Genomic DNA, 22605 nt, shown 5'->3' on the forward strand with positions numbered 1-22605 from the left:
TTGCAGGCTGATCTGAAATCAGTCGCGTCAAGCTTCTCATCCAATAGCGTGTCGCTAATGAGCAGATGAACACATCTCAGATCAGCCGATGGAGACGCACACCTCTCGTTCACTCGTGAGACATAATAACAAACGAAGCGGCTCTTTTATGTTAATGTCTGTATATTGTATCGTTTGTATTATTTGACACTTTTGCTAGTATTGATCGTTTTAACTTAGGCAAAATGTAGAATGTATTTTTGTGTAAGGTGGAATAAAATAACTCTAGTTAACCAGTCGGTTAGTTGACAGCGCGCTGGGGCTCAAAGAATCAGGTAAACAACCGTTTATTTTTACATCAGTGCTGTAAACAAACACGATATACGCACACGCATTTGACATATTACGCAATAACTGGTAGTTTATATGGATAGAAGTGACAATAATATAAAAATTTGACTTATGTTTTCTAGCTAGTATTGCTAACCGAAATGATGCAGCATTTCATATCCCATGACACTGTATGATGTGAAAAGACTGTATACTGGATTTGAAGATTATACTGAATTTATGACAAAACAAAAATGTATTAATTTACTCTAATTGCAGATAATTATTAGTAATCGTTTTAAGAAAAAGTATTTTATCTACTGCTAAACTATCTATCTTTCTGTGTGTCTGTCTTTCATAGGTATAGAGTTGTCTTTTGGGACTGATCCAGCGAGATGGGGAACCAGCTGGCTGGAATTGCTCCATCACAGATACTTTCAGTGGACAGTTACTTCTCTGACATCCACGATTATGAATATGACAAAAGTCTGGGCAGTACACGGTTTTTCAAAGTGGCCCGGGCGAAACATAGAGAAGGATTGGTTGTGGTTAAAGTCTTTGCAATCCAGGACCCCTCTCTTCCCCTGACCAGCTACAAGCAAGAACTGGAGGAGCTGAAAATCAGACTGCACTCCTGTCAGAACTGTCTGCCTTTTCAAAAAGCCACACTTACTGAGAAAGCAGCCATACTATTTCGCCAGTATGTTCGGGATAACTTGTATGACCGCATCAGTACGCGGCCCTTTCTCAACAACGTGGAGAAGAAGTGGATCGCTTTCCAGCTCCTCAATGCTGTGGACCAGGCCCATAAATCTGGCGTGCGTCATGGTGACATTAAAACAGAGAATGTTATGGTGACAAGCTGGAACTGGGTGCTTCTCACAGACTTTGCTAGTTTTAAACCCACATACTTGCCTGAAGACAACCCTGCAGATTTCAACTACTTCTTCGACACATCCAGGAGGAGAACGTGCTATATTGCTCCAGAGAGATTTGTGGATGGCAGCATGTTTGCCACCGAAAGTGACCAGACAACACCTCTTGTGGATCTCTCCAGCAATAGCCAAAGGACCAGGGGAGAACTCAAGCAGGCCATGGACATTTTCTCAGCTGGTATCCATTCAATTGTTTTCTGTTTGCTTAAAGCCGGTGAAATATAATATATGAAATATTTTTCAAAGACCTTTCTTTTTTTTTTAGGTTGTGTGATTGCAGAATTGTTCACAGAGGGCGTCCCGCTTTTCGACCTCTCACAACTGCTGGCTTACCGTAAAGGACATTTCCAGACTGAACAAGTGCTGATGAAAATTGAGGATCACAGTATTAGAGAACTGGTAGCATTTCTATTCTATATTCTATATTCAAGATATTTTGTATTTTACAAACGTATACATACCATTTTGGAGCTGCTATTTTTTTTATGTTTTTTTAAATAAGTCATTTATGCTCACCAAGGCTGCATTTATTAGCAAATTATTATTATTTTTAAACTGACTCTACAGTAATTAATAGATAATATGATACTAGTCAGTATTTTTAGTTAGATACTAGGTAGTACTCTAAATTATTTCATCCACTTTATGCAGGTGGCACAAATGGTGCAGCGAGAACCGGAAAAGCGCCTGACAGCTGAAGAATACCTGAAGCAGCAGCGAGGCAAAGCTTTCCCAGAAATATTCTACACCTTCCTTCAGCCCTACATGGCCCAGTTTGCCAAGGAGGCCTTCCAGTCTGCTGACGAAAGGGTGTTGGTGATCCGTAAGAACCTGGAGAACATCCTCAATAACCTGTGCAGTGGCGGGCAGAATGGGAAGTCTGAAAAGCAGGAGAAGGCATCTCAGGAGCTTAGTTCCTCCAAGGAGCAAGGGCTGGTGGTGCTGGTGTCAGTGATTACATCCTGTCTGCAGACGCTGCGCTTTTGCGACTCCAAACTTGCAGCTCTGGAGCTGATCCTTCATCTGGCAGGCCGGCTAAATGTGGAGATTCTGCTGGACAGGATCACACCGTACTTGCTGCATTTCTGCAATGACTCGATGCCACGCGTCAGGGCCGAGGCCGTTCGCACACTGACTAAAGTCCTGGCGCTGGTCAAGGAGGTTCCTCGCAATGATGTCAATATCTACCCAGAATACATTTTACCTGGGATTGCCCACTTGGCCCAAGATGAAGCAACGATTGTCAGACTTGCTTATGCAGGTATTCTAGTGCTAAAAATATCTGGAGTAAATTGTCTGCTTTTTAAATGTGTAAATAGTTTTCAAAATCCAATACATTTGTGGTTTTAAATGGAAAAAAACCTCAATAACATTTAAATTGGAAATATTTAAGGTTGTGGAAGTACAATGGATTATTTCATATTGACTTAAATATTATATTACATTATATTATTATATTATATTAATGTTCAAAAGTTTTGGGTCAGTAAGAGTTTTCTGAAAGAAAATACTTTTATTCTGCAAGGATGCATTCAATTGCACAAAAGTAACCGCTATAATTACAAAAAAATTATATTTCATATAAATGCTGTTCTTTTGAACTTTCTATTCATCAAAGACTCCTGAACAAAATGTACAACAGTTTCCACAAAAATATTAAGCAGCACAACTGTTTTCAAAATTGATGATAATAAGAAATATTTCATGAGCACCAAATCAGTATATTGTAATGATTTCTGAAGGTTCATGTAACATTAAGTAATGGCTGCTGTACATTTAGTTTTGCCATGTCAGGAATAAATTACATTTTAAAATATTTTAAAATAGAAGTTATTTTAAGTTAGTCATTTTAATTTATAATATTTCACAATATTACCGTTTTTGATCAAATAAATGCAGCCTTGGTGAGCATAAGAGACTTCTTTCAAAAACATACTAAACTTTTGAACATTATATTATATTATATTATATTATATTATATTATATTATATTATATTATATTATATTATATTATATTATATTATATTATATTATATTATATTATATCAGATGTGACCCTGGACCACAAAACCAGTCATAAGTGTCAATTTTTTTTTTTAAATTGAGATTTATACATCATCTGAAAGCTGTATGGTTTGTTAGGATAAGACTTTAAATTCACCTTTAAAGTTGTCCAAATGAAGTCCTTAGCAATGCATATTACTACTAATAATAAAAATTTGATATATTTACGGTAGGAAATTTACAAAATATCTTCATGGAACATGATCTTTACTTAATATCCTAATGATTTTTGGCATAAAAGAAAAATCGATAATTTTGACCCATATAATGTAGTGTTGGCTATTGCAACAAATATACCCGTTTGAGGGTCACATATTATATTATATTATATTATATTATATTATATTATATTAATTATATTATATATTTTTTTAGAGAACATAGCACACTTGGCTGAGACAGCACTGCGTTTTCTGGAGCTGGTGCAGGAGAATAATTTGAGCTCTGAACAAGACCTCAATGGAGAGGACACAGAAGAAACTCTTCACCCCAATGAAAACTATGATTCAGGTAAATGTTTACCCTTCAATTAAAGCTCACTTTTATGGTAGTTTTGAAACGAGGTTAATTGATATTGTCTATATAGAGCACAATCCCATTTTATGGACCCATTTGATGGATTTTTATGCTATCATTAAAACGCCGTGGATATGATCCATCTTTTGTCCAAAGAGCTGCAGGCCTTGCATGAGATGGTTCAGCAGAAGGTGGTGACTTTACTGAGCGACCCTGAGAACATCGTCAAACAGACACTGATGGAGAACGGCATCACGCGCCTCTGCGTGTTCTTCGGCAGACAGAAAGCCAACGATGTCCTCCTCTCCCACATGATCACTTTCCTCAATGACAAGAATGACTGGCACCTCCGTGGAGCTTTCTTTGACAGCATAGTAGGAAAGTTGCCACCAGTCGCTTCATATAATGTTTGAAAGCAGTCTCTCGCAACATGGTAACCAAATCTCCTCCTCTCTGCAGGTGTAGCAGCATATGTGGGCTGGCAGAGTTCCTCCATCCTGAAACCTCTTCTGCAGCAAGGCCTGAGTGACGTCGAGGAGTTTGTCATTTATAAAGCTCTCAACGCTCTCACTTGCATGTGTCAGCTGGGGCTACTGCAGAAACCTCACATCTACGAGTTCGTCAGTGATATTGGTGAGAAAAACTCTCTTCATTTATAGACCATTGTATAATGTGCTTTGTAATTATTACATATCATTATTTAAAATGTTGCCATCCCACAGCTCCTTTCTTGTGTCACCCCAATCTATGGATCCGCTATGGAGCTGTGGGTTTCATCACTGTTGTCGCTCAGCACTTAAACATTGCTGACGTCTACTGCAAACTTATGCCCCATCTCAACCCCTTTATCACACAGCCGATTATACAGGTGAGGTTACATTAGTGTGGGCTTCGGATAAAGTGTATTATATTAGTTGTGACTTATTTGCATCATTTTTTTGTTTACGCTGAACAGAAAAGGTGAGTTTTTAATGAATATGCTGACCATTCATTTCATATACAGTAATAAAAGTAATTGAGGACTATCATAAAAATAGTTCATATGATGGACAAACAGACCGAAATGTAAGTTATTATGGCCTGAATATTCTTGAACAATTCACCTTTTGTGGTTTGGAATGACATGAGGGCGAGTAAATGAGACCATTTTCATTTTGGTTAAACACTTTTTCTGCCTTTGGACAGATTGATAAGGAGATTGTGTTGCTCAGTGTGCTGAAAGAGCCTGTCAGTCGCTCCATCTTTGACTACGCACTGCGTTCCAAAGACATCGGAAGCCTCTTCAGACACCTGTTACTCCGTCAAAAAAAGCGCAATGGCTCCATCCCAGAATGCCCCATTCCAGAGGATCCCGCTATTGCACAGCTGCTTAAGAAACTTCTCTCACAGGTTAGGAAAAGAAATTGAATACTATTTTAGTTTGTAATTATATATTTATTTATAGTGTTTGTTCTAGTTATGTAGTTTAATTGCTACTGTAAACCATTTGTTTTATAAGTAAATAATTATTTTATAGTTTTAGAGCAACATTGCTATGGAATAACCATAGCCCTGACGCAAACACTAGCCCTGAGTAATGACTGGTTAATAGAAATGTCATTTTAGGAACAGTAAGGGCCCTATTTTAAGGATCTAAGGGCATGGTCTAAAGCGCATGGCGCAAGTACACTTAGAGCGAGTCCTAATCCACTTTTGCTAGTTTTACGACAGGAAAAATGGCTTAAAAGGGTGGCCCCTATTCTCTTAATGAGTAATGGGTGTGTTTTGGCTTAACGTGCAATAAACCAATCAGAGTCTCATCTCCCATTTCCTTTAAAAGCCAGTTGCGCTTGCACCATGGTGGATTCACTATTTAATATATAATATATATAATATATTCAGTTACATGGTAGAATATAGACACCCTTAAACCTGACGAGTCAGTTATACATGTGTGAATTTCCATTTGCCACGATTGGTTAAATAAGTAGCCAATTTAATTCGTCATTACTGCAAATATGTATAATTTTGTACATGCAATGACTATCCATTATGACATGTTGGCATTTTTATCTTTATGTACACAATAATAATGTTTTGCATTGTAATCCTTTTATTTTTAATATTTAAAATTTTTTGTGTGCTACTGTGTGTAAGAAGCACGCGTTGTGCATCCGCCTATAGGCGCATATTACTATTACTAACGTGCCCTTTAAATAACACAAAAAATACTGCAATATTGACTTTAGACCAGGTTTCAGTTGGTCAATGGCGCAGTCTATTTCAGTTGCCTCAAAATAGCAACACACCAACAATGCGCCAGAACACACTTCGTTTTCAGACCAGCACGCCCATTGGCGCACAAATGGGCACAAATGCATTTGCTATTTAAACAACGTGATGCAGGATGTGAAAATGATAACTGCGTCAGGATGAAACTAGCAAAAAACACTTGCGCTGCATTTGCGCCGGGCGTATGTATAAATCAAGTTGAGCCGTTATCACGTGATTTCTTTCAGGGAATGACAGAAGCTGAGGAGGACAAGCTCTTGGCTCTGAAAGACTTCATGCTCAAGTCCAACAAGGCCAAAGCCAACATCATAGACCAGAGCCATCTGAGTGATGGAGCCCTCAGTGGAGTCATTGATCTCGGTACACTGGGCATCACTGGCCGACAGGTGGACCTGATCAAGCCCAAGCAAGAGACTGAAGACAAGAGAGGTGGGTGACATTTTTACTGCTACCTCAATTGAAGATATATACACTTCTCATGTTGTTTATCCACCATTTTAAATTAATGCATTATATTTTTCGTTTGTTTACAGACTTCATCCCTTCTGCCTCTGGTATATTGTTTAGGTCTCATAGAGCTAAGCTCTGTTTGAAGTTATAATCACTTACTTTAACTAACTCAGAGGCTTTGTGTGGCTAGATAGAGAATTCATGATAACAGGCAGATATGATATGGATAGATACACTTTGTTGTGCACTGCAGCACATGTAATAATGTTGTGAGAGTGTATGGCTACTGGCGACTGAATTAATTTAATCATAAATGGCGTCACAGATTTCCTAGTATACACTACCATTCAAAACTTTAGGTTTTGCTAAAGAAATTAATACTTTTATTGCACAAGGATACATTTAATTAATCAAAATGATAGTAAAGACATTTATGATGTTATAAATACTGTTCTTTTGAACTTTCTATTCATCAAAGAATCCTGACAAAAACAGGCATCGGTTTCAAGTAAATATTCATCAGAAACTGTCTTCAATATAGATAATAATAATAAGAAATGTTTCTTGAGCACCAAATCATCATAAAAGCATGATTTCTGAAGTATCATGTGACACTGAAGGCTGCAGTAATGGCTACTAATAATACATTTTTGCCATCGCAGGAATAAATAACATTTTAAAATATATTAAAATAGAAAACAGTTGTTTTAAAATATAATATTTTTACTGTATTTTTGATTAAACTTTTGAATGATAGTGTATGCAAATATTAGGACCCCCAAATATGATGATCGCTTTGCAGTGGACCCCCTTCCTATAATATAAAGGCAGTTATACTATAAAAACCAATTTTACTTAGTTTTATTTATTATTTTTCAATGTTTCAAACTAGGGCTATCTTTAGAAAGTTGAGAAATATTAGCTACTGTATATTTATATTATTTTACTGCATTGCAAGCATTATTATTCCTCACACAATTTTTGAGTTTGTGCAAAGAAATAAATTGAAGCTGAGCTTGTAAAACTGCAACTTTAAGAGAAGTTGCAGGTGGTTTGAAATGTTGCAGATTGATTTGCTGAGAGTTAATGATCAACATACTGTATAGTCCCCTTCAGTTCAAGTGCATTTGTGAAGTAACGTATTATTCTGTTTGCTTCTGCATTTTGATCTAATATTAAATGACTTGATTTTTGAGTACTGTCACTTTGCTGACTAAATCCATTGCCTGATTTATTTTTCATGTGTCAGTCCGCATGTTAACACTGTAACTGAGCACAGAGTGTTTTAGAAAGCAGAAATGCAACATTTATCAGAACCTCATTTTGAATAGGTCCCTTTTGTTTCTCTTGTGGCAGCTCGCAAACATACGAAACAGGACTCCAACTTGAACGAAGAGTGGAAGAGCATGTTTGGTTCTCTGGACCCTCCCAGCTCGGCGGCGACTCCCTCGACGGTACCTAATGTTCTAGTTCCGAGTGGTGGTGGGGAGCCCAATGGAACTCTGGCCGGAGAGCGCCTGCGATCTGAGAGTTCCTCACAGACTCTTAACCTCCCTCATGTTCCATCCTCAGCCCAGGTCGACCGCTGAGCCGACAGTGTGCTATCGCCCCTCCCCTCTTCTCTTTCTCTGCACTCTCTCCCTCTCCTTTCTCTCTTTTCTATCATCCTTTCTTCATCAACACCTATCTTAGTGTGCATTTGTCCGTGTTGCAGCTTTATAGTCTGTAAAGTCTTTGAATCATATCAGTCACCTGATATTTCCGTCATGTTTTCACAAACATGCAGGAATGTCCTGGATATTTTTTAAATATACTAGAATGCTGTTCCTCAATAGTGGTGATAAAGGACTAAAATCTTTATCTTGTACCTCTCCCCGTTGCTTTTTAACCACAGGTGCCTGAGACCGGATCTGTGCAGCCCAGGAAAACCACAGTGCTCCCTAGCATTCAAGTGGTACAGTCCGTAACCGGAGTATCTACGTACCAGCGGCGCATCACTACGTGCAAGGCTGAGCTGCAACAGCTGGTGCAGCAGAAAAGAGAGCAATGCAACGCAGAGCGCATGGCCAAACAGATGATGGAGAGCGCAGAGTGGGAGAGCAGGCCTCCTCTGCCAGGTACAGCAGTCACATGTCACCACTAATGTATCATGTGGCTGTCTCGTACTGAAATCAGTAGCTGCAGCTGACCTTTTAGTAGACCTCTTCTTATGTTTCATTTATATTTAAAATGCATACATTTTAATCATTGGGGAATGGCCAACTAAAAGAGGTCATGTAAATTAGATGATTAAATTGTTCCACAGCATTTAATTTTTTTTAAATAATAAAATATATGGTCAAATGTTGTGGATCATTATTTTGTTTGACTCAGTTTTATAACATAGAGCAAAGGATCTCAAGAATTTTCCCCCACTGTCCAGCACGATACATACAGTATATATTAAATAATAATTATAATATATTATTAACAGAAGCCTAAATTAATTAACATAGGCATTGTTTCTCAACTTTCTTGACTCCAGCTAATTTACATTTAATTTGAAAATGGATTAAGGATAAGTATTTTTATGGATTTTCTACCCAGTATTTTTTTTTTGAGAGTTTGGCATAACTATATATATATTTTTTTTATTATAAAAAATGCCCATACCATTTTTTATATTTTATTAATTTACTTGACTTTTTCAGGTGTAGAAATTTTATATATATATATATACTTTTTAAATTAACCCCATACTTTTGAATGGTAATGTATATGATGACCCTAATTAAGGTCATTAATCATAAGCATATTTTGCTACAACAAAATGATTTTGAAAGAAAGTAAAAACACCATCATAAAGATATATTTGAAAGGTACTGCTTTTTGAAAAGGGTGGCTTTTCTGTAGTTTAACTACTTTAAATTATGAGTTACTTGAAGTTTTTCTAGTTCCCTTTCGAAACGGAACTCTCGCTGCGTCTAGCTGACGTTTTTCTATGGAATTACTTGTGTTGACAGTTGTCACTGCCAATGGGCAGACACTCCCCTCAGCATGGCGGCGTTGGTATATCGTTCCCCATAGCGTCAGCTAGACGCAGCGAGAGTTCCCTTTCGAAAGGGAACGTCTAAGGTTACGTATGTAACCTCTGTTCCCTGAGAACAGGGAACAAGCGATGCGTCGCGTTGCCATGCTTCAGAGCTCATCTGCCATACAGTCCCTTCAGACGAGAAGATGTGTATGTGTTGGCACGGCGCCCTTTTATACTTCCGGGTCGCACGATGATGACGTCATGGGCTGACGTCGGTCAAAGACTTTGCCGTGATTCGATAGTAGCTTCAGACACCAGTCATGCCGAGGGCGCTCCCCATAGCGTCAGCTAGACGCAGCGCTCGTTCCCTGTTCTCAGGGAACAGAGGTTACAAACGTAACCTTAGACGTTTTCCCACTTTGGTGACTGTAGCTGTTGCATTGCAGGGTGGCATCCAAAAGGTCTTCTAGTGGCCCATCTCCACGAGCACAAATCTGCTGTGAACCGAATCCGAGTCTCTGACGAGCACTCCATCTTTGCTACATGCTCCAATGATGGAACTGTAAAAATCTGGGACAGCCAGAAAATGGAGGGCAAGACGACCACCACACGGTATACATCTTAATATCAATATTTTGACTCTTTGGATCTACATTTTCTAGGTTGTTGAAAATTTTGATTGTTTCAGGTCTGTGCTGACGTATTCTCGGATTGGAGGACATGTGAAAACACTGACCTTTTGTCAGGGGTCGCATTACCTTGCTGTCGCATCAGATAATGGTTCCATCCAGCTTCTTGCAGTTGAGGCAAACAAGCCACCCAAATCACCCAAAGTCCAGCCCTGTCAGACCAGGTGTGTGCAGGTCATATAAATACTTACTCCACTTGTAGCATCCTGACTTTTGTGTGCTGCCCTTCAACAGTACATATAAGTAAATCAAGACCATCACACTAAGGTCAGTGTCACTCAAGCAGTCAGATCAGTGAGCCGCTGAGTGTCTTTCAGGTTTCTGGATCCAAAGGATGAGGGCTGTGTGGTGGACGTACATCACTTTAACTCGGGGGCGCAGACGGTTCTGGCCTATGCCACTGTGAATGGCTTTTTGGTGGGTTGGGACCTCCGCAGCAACAGCAATGCTTGGACTCTCCGCCATGACCTGCGCCTGGGCCTCATCACTTCCTTTGCTGTGGACATGCACCAGTGTTGGCTGTGTGTGGGTAAGATAGCTGCATAGCTAACAGATGATGCTTAGTGGTGACATTGAGTCAAGTCACTTTTATTTATTTAGCACTTTATACAATACAGATTGTTTGAAAGCAGCTTTACAGTGATAAACAGGAAAATAACGATCAGTTATGCAAACACAATTCAATTCGGCTGTAAAGTACGGTAGAAATGAGTGCTGATTAAAACCCAAATTACAGAAGAAGCCTAGACTATGAAAGAAATTTATAAACTAGGTTTGCTCTGTCAAGCTTGGATTTATGTTATGTCCTACTGACATAGGCACAAGTAATGGCACAATGGCATGCTGGGATATGCGGTTTCAGCTACCAATTTCCAGCCACTCCCACCCAGCCCGAGCTCGAATCAGACGCTTGCTGATGCATCCACTCTACCAGTCCTCTGTCATTGCAGGTGAAATGTCTCTTATGCTCACCAATGCTGCATTTACTTGATAATTGAAAATACAGTAATATTGTGAAATATTATTACAATTTAAAATACCATTTTAATATATATCTTATCCCAAACGTTTGAATGGTAGTGTGTATGCAGTATGTACCTATCTATAGATTATAAATATATAATATAGAGTATGTTTATAAAGATTTGTCATTCTCGTCAGCTGTCCAAGGTAACAATGAGGTGTCCATGTGGGATATGGAGACTGGAGACAGGAAGTTTACTCTGTGGGCCAGCTCTGCACCTCCGCTTTCAGAGATGCAGGTTGTTGCTTGTTGTCTCTTCTCCATCACAAAACACGTTCACAATAATGAGTAAATTGAATCAGAATAACCTGCTGTCATCATACTTGTCTCTTTTGTCCTCCACAGCCCTCTCCTCACAGTGTACATGGGATATACTGCAGCCCTGCCGATGGCAACCCCCTCCTACTTACAGCTGGATCCGACATGAGAATCAGGTGTGGCTAATTAGATCAGATAATCACTGTTGATTTGTTAACAGATATATTTGAAAACATACAGGCTGTTCATCTCAGGCCATCCACAAGTTTGTCAATATCAGGGGTCTCCAATTCAGGGGTCTGTTCTTCGTACAATCGTATTTTTAAATCCTTGTTATTATTGTCCCTAGTTTATTAGGGTACTACTCTTGTTAGAACGTATAGGTGGCTGGGACAGACTTTAAGGCCCAATCCCAATTCTATTTTATACCCCTTCGCCTTCTCCTACCCCTACACCTACACCTACCTGTTCCCCTTGCCCCTTGAAACAGAGTGCCAAGGTGTAGGGGTGAAAATATTCCCCTAAGAAATGGGACACCACTACTATACCATTACACGTCATACCCCATTTAATTTATTATAATGTCCTGTGACATTTAACCAGTATGAACAGCAATGAAGTGCGTGGGCTATATCTCACAGAAATCAGGCGCGAGCACGTTTAACAAATTACTCACTCCCAACAGAGTTTTGCGCCATATTTGGACTTAATAAAATGCCACTCGTTTTCAGTTCAAAAACATATGAGTCAGAGTTTCCTAAGATGATACAGAATGATACAGAACATACCAGACTAGTGAAGCCGCTTTTCCATTGGACCAAACTGTTCTCTTTGTTTATTTGTCCATTCCGTGCTGATCCGAGCCGACCGGTACGGATATGGTTTCGTTTTCTACTTTGGTGCTGCGATAATGTTCATACGTTATACTTCAAGTCAGTCGTTGCCTTGGTAACGTGAGAGTTTACAGACGATATGTGATGTAAATATCGACTGTGTTATGAAGGATGACCAGATATATATTTTTAAACTATTATTAATATGTGTTCAAATCACCCAAATAGTGCGTTTAGCAAGTTACGGAGAAACGAGTAGCCAGGCGACACACAAGTGATCGATCCCGAGTGGCAACACACTAGTGTTAATTTTGTCACCTATTTTTAATTTAGTCTTAGTCTTAGTCTTGTGCCAAATGTCCTTGTTAGTTTTAGTCATATTTAGTCATTCACATATATTTTTTTGTTAGTCAAGTTTTAGTCGACTAAAAGTCTCGTCATTTTAGTCTAGTTTTAGTCAAAAGACAACTCAAGGTATCTTAGTCAAGTTTTAGTCGATCAAAAGTCTAGTCATTTTAGTCTAGCTTTAGTCAAAGGAAAACTCACTATATTTTGTGGCAAAATAAGTTACATAAAGTACATATAACCTGCATAATGTATGTGCCACAACACCACAGCTAACTGGTTGATTTACAGCTGCCTTAGATGCCTAAAATCAGCATTAGCTCATGAGACGATGGGCACAAATATTGATTTCGATCTTGATTCAGTATGAATTCATATGTATATAGCCTACTGTACATATAAGGAAAAATAAGTTTTTTACACTTTTTTTTGGGTTATATTATATTTGCTTGCATTCTTTACTATTCACTATTATTAACATTTCAAAATTTCACAAATAAGTAAGCAGTTATGATCTGCAATACTTTTTTGAGCAACTAGACTACATGTATATTTATTAAAGAGCCATACAGGCACCCAGTGGGTAATGGCATTACAAGTGACATTTTTTATTTTTCCAGCCACAAAATGGCTCTAATTTGCCTCTTTGCAGTGGAATTCTCTATTTTAACCTTAATTAACACACTAATTGTAATATAAATAATAAAAATATTAGAATAAAAATATTTTAAGTGGTCATTAATGGACCATAAGTATTGCAAAAATAGTATTTAGAACCAAAAGATCTCCTCAAAATATTCAATAAATATTATTGAATTAAAATATAGGCTATTATTTATTTTTAAAATAGTTAAGGTGTATGATCACATTTGACCATCAATGAGTTTAAGTGTGACTTATAATTAGTAAGGAATACCTGAGGGCTAAATACAAGAAAAACATTAATACACTCTAAAAAAAAAAGGCTCGTAATCATAGGGGAACCTTTATGCTATATAGCACCAATTTTGGTGCTTCAGTGGTTCTTCAGCGGTTCTTCAGAGGTGCTATATAGCACCTTAGTCAAAGAACCTGTGAAGAACCTCTGAAGAACCGCTGGAGAACCGCTGAAGAACCGCTGAAGAACCGCTGAAGAACCAAAAATGGTGCTATATAGCACTAAAAAAGGTTCCCCTATGATTACGAGCCAAGAACTATTTTTGGTGCCATATAGAACCTTTTTTTTTAGAGTGTATTAATGTTAACAATGTTGCATCTCTATCACTCTCCATAATAAAATGATACTGTAAATGTGGCTGATGCACACTATGCTGTTTGATTTGCCAAAAATTGCTGCAAACACCTGTATAGTGAAGCTGTTGTGTAACTTACGCGGCTTAAGCCATTCAAATGTACGGACACAGCGCTAGAAGTATTGAGCGCTCCGGGAACCACTTGACCATGCACGCCGCTGCGAGAGATGACAGGCGGAGTATGAGAGAGACCTGTAGCCTACTCGAGCAACAGCGGGAACTCTTTCGGAATATTTTGAACAGCTAAATATTCATCTCATGATGAAAAAGTAGAGACAATTGTAGACGAAAATGAAGAGAGATTTTATCTTAGTTTTTATTGTATGCAAAACATTTTAGTCTCGTTCTTTTTCGTCAACAATAATGCATGTTAATTTAGTCTTAGTCAGTGTTTTTGGACATTGGTGCAGTCTCGTCATCGTCTTGTCTTCGTCATGGAAAAAAAGGTCGTTAACGAACATATTTAGTCTCGTCTCGTCTGACGAAATTAACACTACAACACACACACATTCTATGCAGCACGGTAGTCGGTGGAGTGAAACTCCTCATACCCCTTCGTTCGAAGTGTGGTCCTGAAAAATCTTCGTTTGAAGGGCTATCTGGCCCTTCCCCTTACCACTTGCCAAAAAAGAATCGAGACACCCCTACCCCTTCACGTGCAAAACGAAGGGGTAGGGGAAAGAGAAGGGCTAAGTATCGCCTCCTTAAAAAGATGCAATCTAGTCCTGTTCACATTGGGGATTAGGGATAGTTCACCCAAAAACGAAATTTTTGTTTATTTGCTTACCCCCAGGGCATCCAAGATGTAGGTGTCTTTGTTTCTTCAGTAGAACACAAATGAAGATTTTTAACTCCAACCGTTGCAGTGTGATAGTCGTATAATGCGTGTCAATGGGGATATTTTAGAGTATGAGAGCAATGAGAGTAAAAACACAGACATACGAATCCTTATTAAACCATGCGGCTCGTGGCGACACATTGATGTCTTAAGACACGAAACGATCGGTTTCTGCGAGAAACCGAACAGTATTTGTTATTTTTTTACCTCTTATAAGACAAACGTCAGCTAGTATTCCCAGTGCCATAACTTCCGGCGAATAAGGTCAAAATACTCACGCGATCAAAGATATATATACGTAGATGTCTCATTCGACCAAACTACGCAGACAATGAGGAATCTATGTAAATATCTATGATCGCGCCGGTATTTTGCATGTATTTTGACCTTATTCGCAGGAAAGTGATGGCGCGGGGACGGCTGATGCAGAGCCATAGAAAAAAATGAAATACATTTTTAAATATGGATATTTTTCTTACACAAACGCATCGATTCGCTTCAGAAGGCCTTTATTAACACCCCGGAGCCGCGTGGAGCACGATATTTGACGGACAGATGCATTTTTTATGGACTTTTTTATAGTAACAGAGCAACTATTACTGCTATTATAATGCTTGGATTAGCCAGAACATTTTTAATATAACTCTAATTTTATTCGTCTGAAAGAATGGCTCGGATGACTTGAGGGTGAGTAAATCATGGGCTAATTTTCATTTTTGGGTGAACTATCCCTTTAAATAAGCCTGCTCCCAAGCAGATTTGATCTCACGGACCTGCTGTTGATATGACAGCAACTCCAGGATGAGCTTCGAAGAACCTAACAATCCTGGGGTCCGTTCTTCGTACCTCGCTTAATACATCTGAGAGGATTTGACAGATCCCAGATCTTCTAATCGTGATAACTGAACTCTGGCTATTTGTGGATTGGATTAAAATATCTGGATTAAGTTATCTGAGATTACTGCGCGTTCTCGTGTTCTCTGAAAAGGGCAAATGCATCGATACTCGAAACAACGATCAGCAGTGCAGCGATTGGCTGGCATCAAGATAGCAACGTAGTGACATCATATAATAAAAAGCCTGACCTGACAAAAGTTGACGAATTTCTGGACCTTAATAAGGAAGAATTAAGCAACCAAAATGACATAAAAGTTAAAAAAGATGAAATGTGCAAAAAAGAAATTCACGATTCCCAATAGGACTAATTATATTAACGATTTCTAGTATTTGTACAGGCGTTACATTTTTATTTTTTTAGTTGTAATTTGCAATTCATTTCATTTTACCTTTGAAGCAGATTTGTTACGTGACAGCATTATACTAAAAACATATATCTACTACTAAAGTTTCAAGCCACTCCCCTAATGTCTGTCGTGGTTCAAATGAATGCACGCACAACATAGACTAACTGTACATCATGTGTAAGACTCCAATACAATTATTAGGTAATTATTCCCTCATTAATAAATCTCTCAACGAGTAAAACTGGCTATGTCTATACTATGATAGACAACCTTATAATATTATTTCAAATTTATTTTTAAATCATTAATATTGTCCCCGGTTCACATTAGAGTGCTCTTGTAAAAAAGTAGCATTGGCTAGACAGACTTTAAGCATCACCTCCACGTAAAAAGCTGCAATCTTATCCTGTTTACATTAAATAAGCCTTTAAGTTTACAGACATTGTTGCTATGACAGCAAGTCCAGGATGAGCGTCAAAGAACCAAATAATCTAAGGTCAAGCAAAATTGTCAACGATCAAATCCGGCTAACTGAGTTAGCGAGGTACGAAGAACGAGCCCCTGGATCATGTCAACAACAAAATCCAGCTAATTGAGTAATCCATGTACGCAGACCGGACCCCTGTCCTGCAGAGTTTAGCTCCAATCCCAATTAAACGCACCTGAACCAGCTAATCAAGGTCTTACTCTGCATGTGTCTATGGGCAAATTCTAATCGGAAGTGAGCATCCATGTGCCCTACTCATTCCTAAGGGCAGAGCCCTTGAAGTGGGGACATTGGAGGGAGCAGGGCACTTGTCTGTCATAATGAAGAGAGCAAGGGGGCAAAAATTTAAGTTTTGAATTAGCCATCTATGTTCTAGATGTTCAATTCTTGGCCACTTAAGAAATCCGACAATCCTGGACGGTTTAAAGTAAATCAATTAATTGACTTATCAGTCTTCTTGACTTAACTCCAGACATTATTTCCTCCATATAGTCATTGAATATCTCCAAAGCTCAGGTGAATTCGTTTTTGAGGGTACCTTCATACATAAAGAATTTCCTTTCGGATACAGCCACACTATTTCCACATGCAAATATCAAATAGTTGGGTGCAAAAGTTTGACATCCCAAGGTTCTGAGGGCATATTCTAAATGACATCTACAGGTTTTGGGATTTGGCCTACCCCGAGAGGTCATACATCGTCGCAGGTGGTGCTAATGACTCTCTTCACTGCCCTTCTGTGTTCTACAATCGCAAGATCATAGAAGGAACAGAAGTAGTACAGGTCTGAAGCTCATTTCCATCAGATTTTTGGTTTCTGCATGCTTCTATTTAGCTGATCTTCACTTCACCTCTCTTCAACCTCACCAGGAGATCCACAGTAAGCAGAAGAGCGGATCCACTGAAGACACGCCTCGCCGTGGCCCAGAATCCCTTCCCGTGGGCCACCACGACATCATTACTGATATTGCAACTTTCCAGACCACCCAGGGCTTTATAGTCACCTCCTCTAGAGATGGCATTGTCAAAGTCTGGAAGTGAGAGACACACTGTGCCAAGATGGGACGACATTGTTTGTATGGACGTCCAATCATGTGCAATGTACATTTAAATATAATGCCAATTAATATAATTCAGTCACTTAGGATCAAATCCACTTTAAAACAAAAATGAAATAACTATATAAAACAGTGTAAGCCTGCAGTTTGTGTGTGAACAGTTTGCTTTGTACTTTTGTTCTTTTCTGCATCTGCTTCATGCGGATATCAAGGTCATACAATATGGCCACACTGTAGAAAACAGGACATAGCTAAAAAGTATTTGCAGTCTGTTTCACACAGTACTTACACTTATAGTGTTATTTCTGCACATATGTAAACACGTAGTTTTGTTTTAAGGCCTGAATGCAAGACATGGAATGAAACTTCCATTGTAATCACTGTATAATGGATATTACTGAATAAATGTGATGAGAAAGAAATGCGTATTTGCTTGGTGTCTTCTCGCTGAAAAACAACGTACTGTAGCACATCATATTTAGCCTTGTTTAAAGTGAACATGAAAAATCGAAATTCATTCATGGATTCCCACTGAATAAAATCCAAAAGTCCAACCCTATGTTTTTATTTAGGAGAACCTGGTTTCACTCAAACATACGTCAAGCTACAGATGTAAAATGGGTTGAGAGCAGTTTTTCCACAATTTTTAATGAAAAAAAAAAAAAATGCACTGACTTCAACATTTGTATAAAAATTTTTTATTGCACAATATTGGTGCTGTCACAGAACTTCTTCACTAACAACCATTTTGTACATTGACATTTTAACCTACACTCTTTTACAATAACTTCATAAAAGTAAAAAAAACGAAATGTGTTGGGATGCCGGTGGGTAATTCTTGGCTTTTTTTTTGCAGTAAAAATTAAAATTTATATTTTGTACAAAAATAATTGTCTAGCTTCATAAAAAAAAGATCGATAAACGTGTGGGTGAATATTTGTTCTGAACAATGCTGAACGTTTGTTCAGGTTAAATGACCCTTAGACAAAGGGCTTCACACTCCTTCTGCGTGTCAAACCTGTTTTTGTTTCCTCCACATCCTCCAAACCAGAAGTGAATGCATTCATTCTGCTGGATGTCATAGTACCAGTTTAAAATGTAGTCACTGCAGGGCCCCACATCCTGTTTCATGAGGCACGCATCTGTGAGTGGAAACATCAGGAAAGAGTTGATGCTTAACACTTCAGGTAATATTGTATTTGCATGTCAAATCATTTTACTGGCTTTACAGAGGGGAAAAAAACGTAATAGTGGTCCAAATTTTGAAGAATCGGCAAAAGACAAGCAATTACAGAGGTGGCTCATTTCTCACCATCAAATAATGCAGTTTCCTCTTTTGCCTGCAGGAGTAGTTTAGGATCTGGAGATGGAACAAATACAAATGTTTTTTCCATTTGTTTTATATTGACAAATTACCTTAAACTAAAACTATGACAGTTTACAAAGATTTATGATCCAGTGCAGTTGAGGGTAATTCATTACAAGTAACGCAAGCTATGTAATCAGATTACATTTTCAAGTAGCTAGTATATTAATGTATTACTTTGAAATTTACAACAAAATATCTGAGTTATTTTTTCAAGTTACCCATGTTTATTTTCCTATTTGTTGACTGACACCTAATGAAATCCATGTTGAGAGAAATCAGGAATAAAGTCAAAGTCCCTTTTAATTCGGCGGCCATCTTTGAGACGCCTCTCGGGCATGCAAGTGCCGCTCCTATCTCTTTGAATGGGGAAACATCAAATTCTCCAAAACTGTTCGCCTAGCTTACGATTCAATTTCATATTTGAAATCACTAATGAAATCTGACAACAACTGAATCATAAATTTAGTTTCTAAAAACTCAAATCATGACGAAAAAACAGCATTTTTCAGCCTGGACAAAGCTAATGCGCATGCGCAATCCTAAACACGCGTCTCAGAACGCTGCCTGGTTCTATAGCAACCGGAGCATCTAACAGCAACTGCAGTGACCCGATGACTTTACTAATCAACAATTGGCAGTTTCATTTAGAAGGCGTGGCTTATTCGCCAGATTGGTCGTTGCATTTTCTCCCATTCATATGTAACAGGAGTGCACAGTCTTCATATATATAAAGTCTTTGGTAAAGTAAAGAGGAGTTGTGAGGTCAGTGGGAACATGATGGTTATTGTAGTTCCAGACTAAATGTGAGCAGGCATTTACTCATCTCAATTGAAAAACAGATTCAGTATTCCTCAAAATGAATGAAATAAAAACAGGTGAAATGAAAACGCTGAATATTGCGCAAACTTGCAATAATCAAATGTTAAATAGTACAAATATACTTTGTTTTAATCTCACTTTATTAACCGATATATTTGCTGCTGATCTTCAAGGATCCAATTAAACCATCTAATAAGCAAAAATGACTAGTTAAACATTACATTTCTGTTACATTTTTTGGTTTTTAACACTGAAGTAACTTTCTTCTTCTGCGTCTTCTGAAATCCAGAATGGCAGCACAGCTGAAAGGTTTGTTACGCTGCGCCCTCTACTGTACAAGTGTGAATTTACATTTCACTTTTGGGGCCCTATCATAAACCCAGCGCAATATGAAGTTTTTTTTGCTCGTTTCAGCCAGACACAGTTATAATTTTCACGTCCAGTGCCGCGTTGTTTAAATAGCAAATGCACTCACGCCCATCTGTTCACCCATGGGCGTGCTGGTCTGAAAACGAGGTGTGTTCAGGCGCATTATTGGCACGTTGCTATTTTGAGGCAACTGACAACGACTGCGCCATTGACCAAAAAAACAGTCTAAAGTCTTTTTTTTGTTATTTAAAATGTGCGTTAGTAATATGCGACTATAGGCGGGTACACAACGTCCGTACACTCTGCTTATTACACTCACAGGGCAACACACAAACATTTTAAATATTAAAAATAAAAGGATTCCTGTCTAGTGAAGTGTTCAGTCTTTCTGCTCACAAATTCTGCCATGTAAATAGCAAATCCGCTATGGTGCAAGCGCAACTGGCTTTTAAAGGGAATGGGAGAAGAGACTCTGATTGGTTTATTGCACGTTACGTCCAAAACACACCCATGACTCGTTAAGAGAATAGGTACAACCCTTTTGGACCATGTGCCTGGCGCGTGACCGTTTTTTCCATCATTAAACTAGCAAAAGTGGATTCGGACACGCCCTAAGTGCACCTGCGCCATGCGCTTCAGACCATGCGCTCAGATTGTTAAAATAGGGCCCTTGGTCTGAAAGGGCATTTAAATTTGTCAAAAATATAACTTTTGTTTTTTGTTATTTAAAAAAACAAAAACAAGCAAGCCCAGCTCAGGTGAGAAACAATTACTTTCCATAAGAGTAAATGTAATTATTTACTTTTTTTTGGGCGTAACTCTATATTGTAATGCATTATTTTTAAAGGTATATTTCCTGCCAGTGCACAGTTGTCAAAAAGACAAAGGACTTACTTTGTTTGCCACAGGTCTGAAGGCATTCCTCTTCTGAACTAAAGCGGTTATTGTTACCGTCACAGCCCCCATACCAGAAGGGTAAACAATGAGCAACTGCTTCTTTATAATACCATTGCTGTATATATTTACCACAGACGGTGCCAGGGTCACTGTTCAGGTGACACAGACCTGAAAGCAAAACGCTTATTTACTAATAAGCAATGACAACGATGCTGGAAAATCATTTAAAGGATTAGTTCACTTTTAAATAAACTTTTGCTGATAATTTACTCACCCCCATATCATCCAAGATGTCTTTCTTTCTGCAGTCAAAAATAAATTAAGGTTTTTGATGAAAACATTCCAGGATTTTTCTTCAATGGGCTCCAAACGGTTCAAGATCCAAATGACAATTTCAGTGCAGCTTCAAAGGGCTTTAAACTATACCAGACGATGAATAAGGGTCTTATCTAGCGAAACGATTAGTTTCTGCAAGAAACCGAGCAGTATTTATGCTATTATTTTACCTCTTATCAGACGAACATGATCATCTCTGAGCTCCGCCATAACTTCCACTAAGTGAGGTCAAAATACGAGCATGGTCATAGATGTACACGTTGATGCCTCATTAGCACCTGCACGGATCAGTACAATGAGGCATCTACGATCGATATGTCTATGACCACGCTGGTATTTTGACCTCACTTAGCAGAAAATATGGCGGAGCTCAGAGATGTTCACGTTTGTCTGATAAGAGGTAAAATAATAGCATAAATACTGCACGGTTTCTCGCAGAAACTGGTCGTTTCGCTAGATAAGCTGCACCCTTTGAAGCTGCACTGAAACTGTCATTTGGACCTTGAACCGTTTGGAGCCCATTGAAGTCCATTATATGGAGAAAAATCCTGGAATGTTCATCAAAAACCTTAATTTCTTTTCGACTGCAGAAAGAAAGACATGGACATCTTGGATGACATGTGTGTGAGTAACTTATCAGCTAAAGTTTATTTAAAAGTGAACTAATCCTTTAAATGATTTATTATTTGTGTTGAATACTTTTAAGCACTAGAGGCACTGTGATGTGAGCAGAGATTTATAAGAACATACTGTCTGTGCGGTCAGTTGGGGACTCGACTATTGAGTCTCCACGGCCTGAGGTCTGCTGGTCCTCAGTCTCCTCCGGTGCAGTGTCTTCTTCCTCTTCCACCACTACATTTGGGTATTCAGCGGATGGCACAGGAACCCTAGGAAATAGCGTTTGTTTTGACACTGGGCACATAATGGATATTCACAAACATTACACAAAATATTTGAACACAAAAAACCCTTATCTTCCATCCTTCTGAATCTGATCTGAATGTAATCTTTGACAAAAAAAAGTGTTTTTCTCAGCTTTTTGTTCAAAATGTTGCTTTTTTATGAAACTTACCAACATTCAAGTGTTGATACAAAAGTTAAACAGACATCTGCCTTATTTCTATGTAATTACAATCTTTCCACAGTCAATATAAATAAATAAATAAATAAATAAATGTATTTATTTCAG

The 22605-nt window shown here is 38.4% G+C and overlaps 2 protein-coding genes across 5 annotated transcripts in view; one reads left to right on the forward strand and one right to left on the reverse strand.

The window, feature by feature from the left end:
• The first annotated feature begins 93 nt into the window (after nt 1-93).
• Nucleotides 94-18048, forward strand: pik3r4 (phosphoinositide-3-kinase, regulatory subunit 4). 4 transcript variants are annotated; one of them, XM_079836525.1, is made up of 21 exons: nt 94-314; nt 671-1422; nt 1510-1643; nt 1896-2505; nt 3684-3818; nt 3981-4200; nt 4282-4457; nt 4547-4692; nt 5010-5213; nt 6323-6524; nt 6629-6649; nt 7902-8122; nt 8440-8662; nt 10005-10170; nt 10247-10411; nt 10565-10776; nt 11066-11197; nt 11409-11509; nt 11617-11705; nt 17232-17352; nt 17439-18048. In XM_079836525.1, the coding sequence occupies exons 2-21, from the start codon at nt 705-707 to the stop codon at nt 17607-17609; spliced, it is 4167 nt and encodes a 1388-aa protein (XP_079692651.1). In that variant the 5' UTR covers nt 94-314; nt 671-704; the 3' UTR covers nt 17610-18048. The 4 variants fall into 4 exon arrangements, with proteins under 4 accessions (XP_079692651.1, XP_079692653.1, XP_079692652.1 ...); XM_079836527.1 differs by having other exon boundaries at nt 7902-7999; XM_079836526.1 differs by lacking the exon at nt 6629-6649.
• Nucleotides 18049-18459: 411 nt separating this feature from the next.
• col6a4a (collagen, type VI, alpha 4a) overlaps nt 18460-22605 on the reverse strand; it is a 50945-nt gene continuing 46799 nt past the window's right edge. The window contains exons 38-41 of the mRNA XM_079836529.1: nt 22167-22303; nt 21078-21248; nt 18939-18986; nt 18460-18768 (exon numbers count right to left, since the gene is read on the reverse strand). Coding sequence (XP_079692655.1) covers nt 18596-18768; nt 18939-18986; nt 21078-21248; nt 22167-22303 — 529 coding nt within the window. The 3' untranslated portion in view covers nt 18460-18595. The remainder of the gene's footprint in view (nt 18769-18938; nt 18987-21077; nt 21249-22166; nt 22304-22605) is intronic.

The sequence above is a fragment of the Gobio gobio genome, assembly GCF_949357685.1.
Source record: "Gobio gobio genome assembly, chromosome: 15".
Classification (NCBI taxonomy): Eukaryota; Metazoa; Chordata; class Actinopteri; order Cypriniformes; family Gobionidae; genus Gobio; species Gobio gobio.

What these genes read in the sequence shown, in the direction of transcription:
- pik3r4 (XM_079836525.1), top strand. Translation starts at nt 705, where the DNA reads ATGGGGAACCAGCTGGCTGGAATTGCTCCATCACAGATACTTTCAGTG. An exon ending in GAGCAGGCCTCCTCTGCCAG is followed by an intron (nt 8,663 to 10,004) that starts GTACAGCAGTCA and finishes GTTGCATTGCAG; the next exon opens with GGTGGCATCCAAAAGGTCTT. An exon ending in AAGGAACAGAAGTAGTACAG is followed by an intron (nt 17,353 to 17,438) that starts GTCTGAAGCTCA and finishes CAACCTCACCAG; the next exon opens with GAGATCCACAGTAAGCAGAA.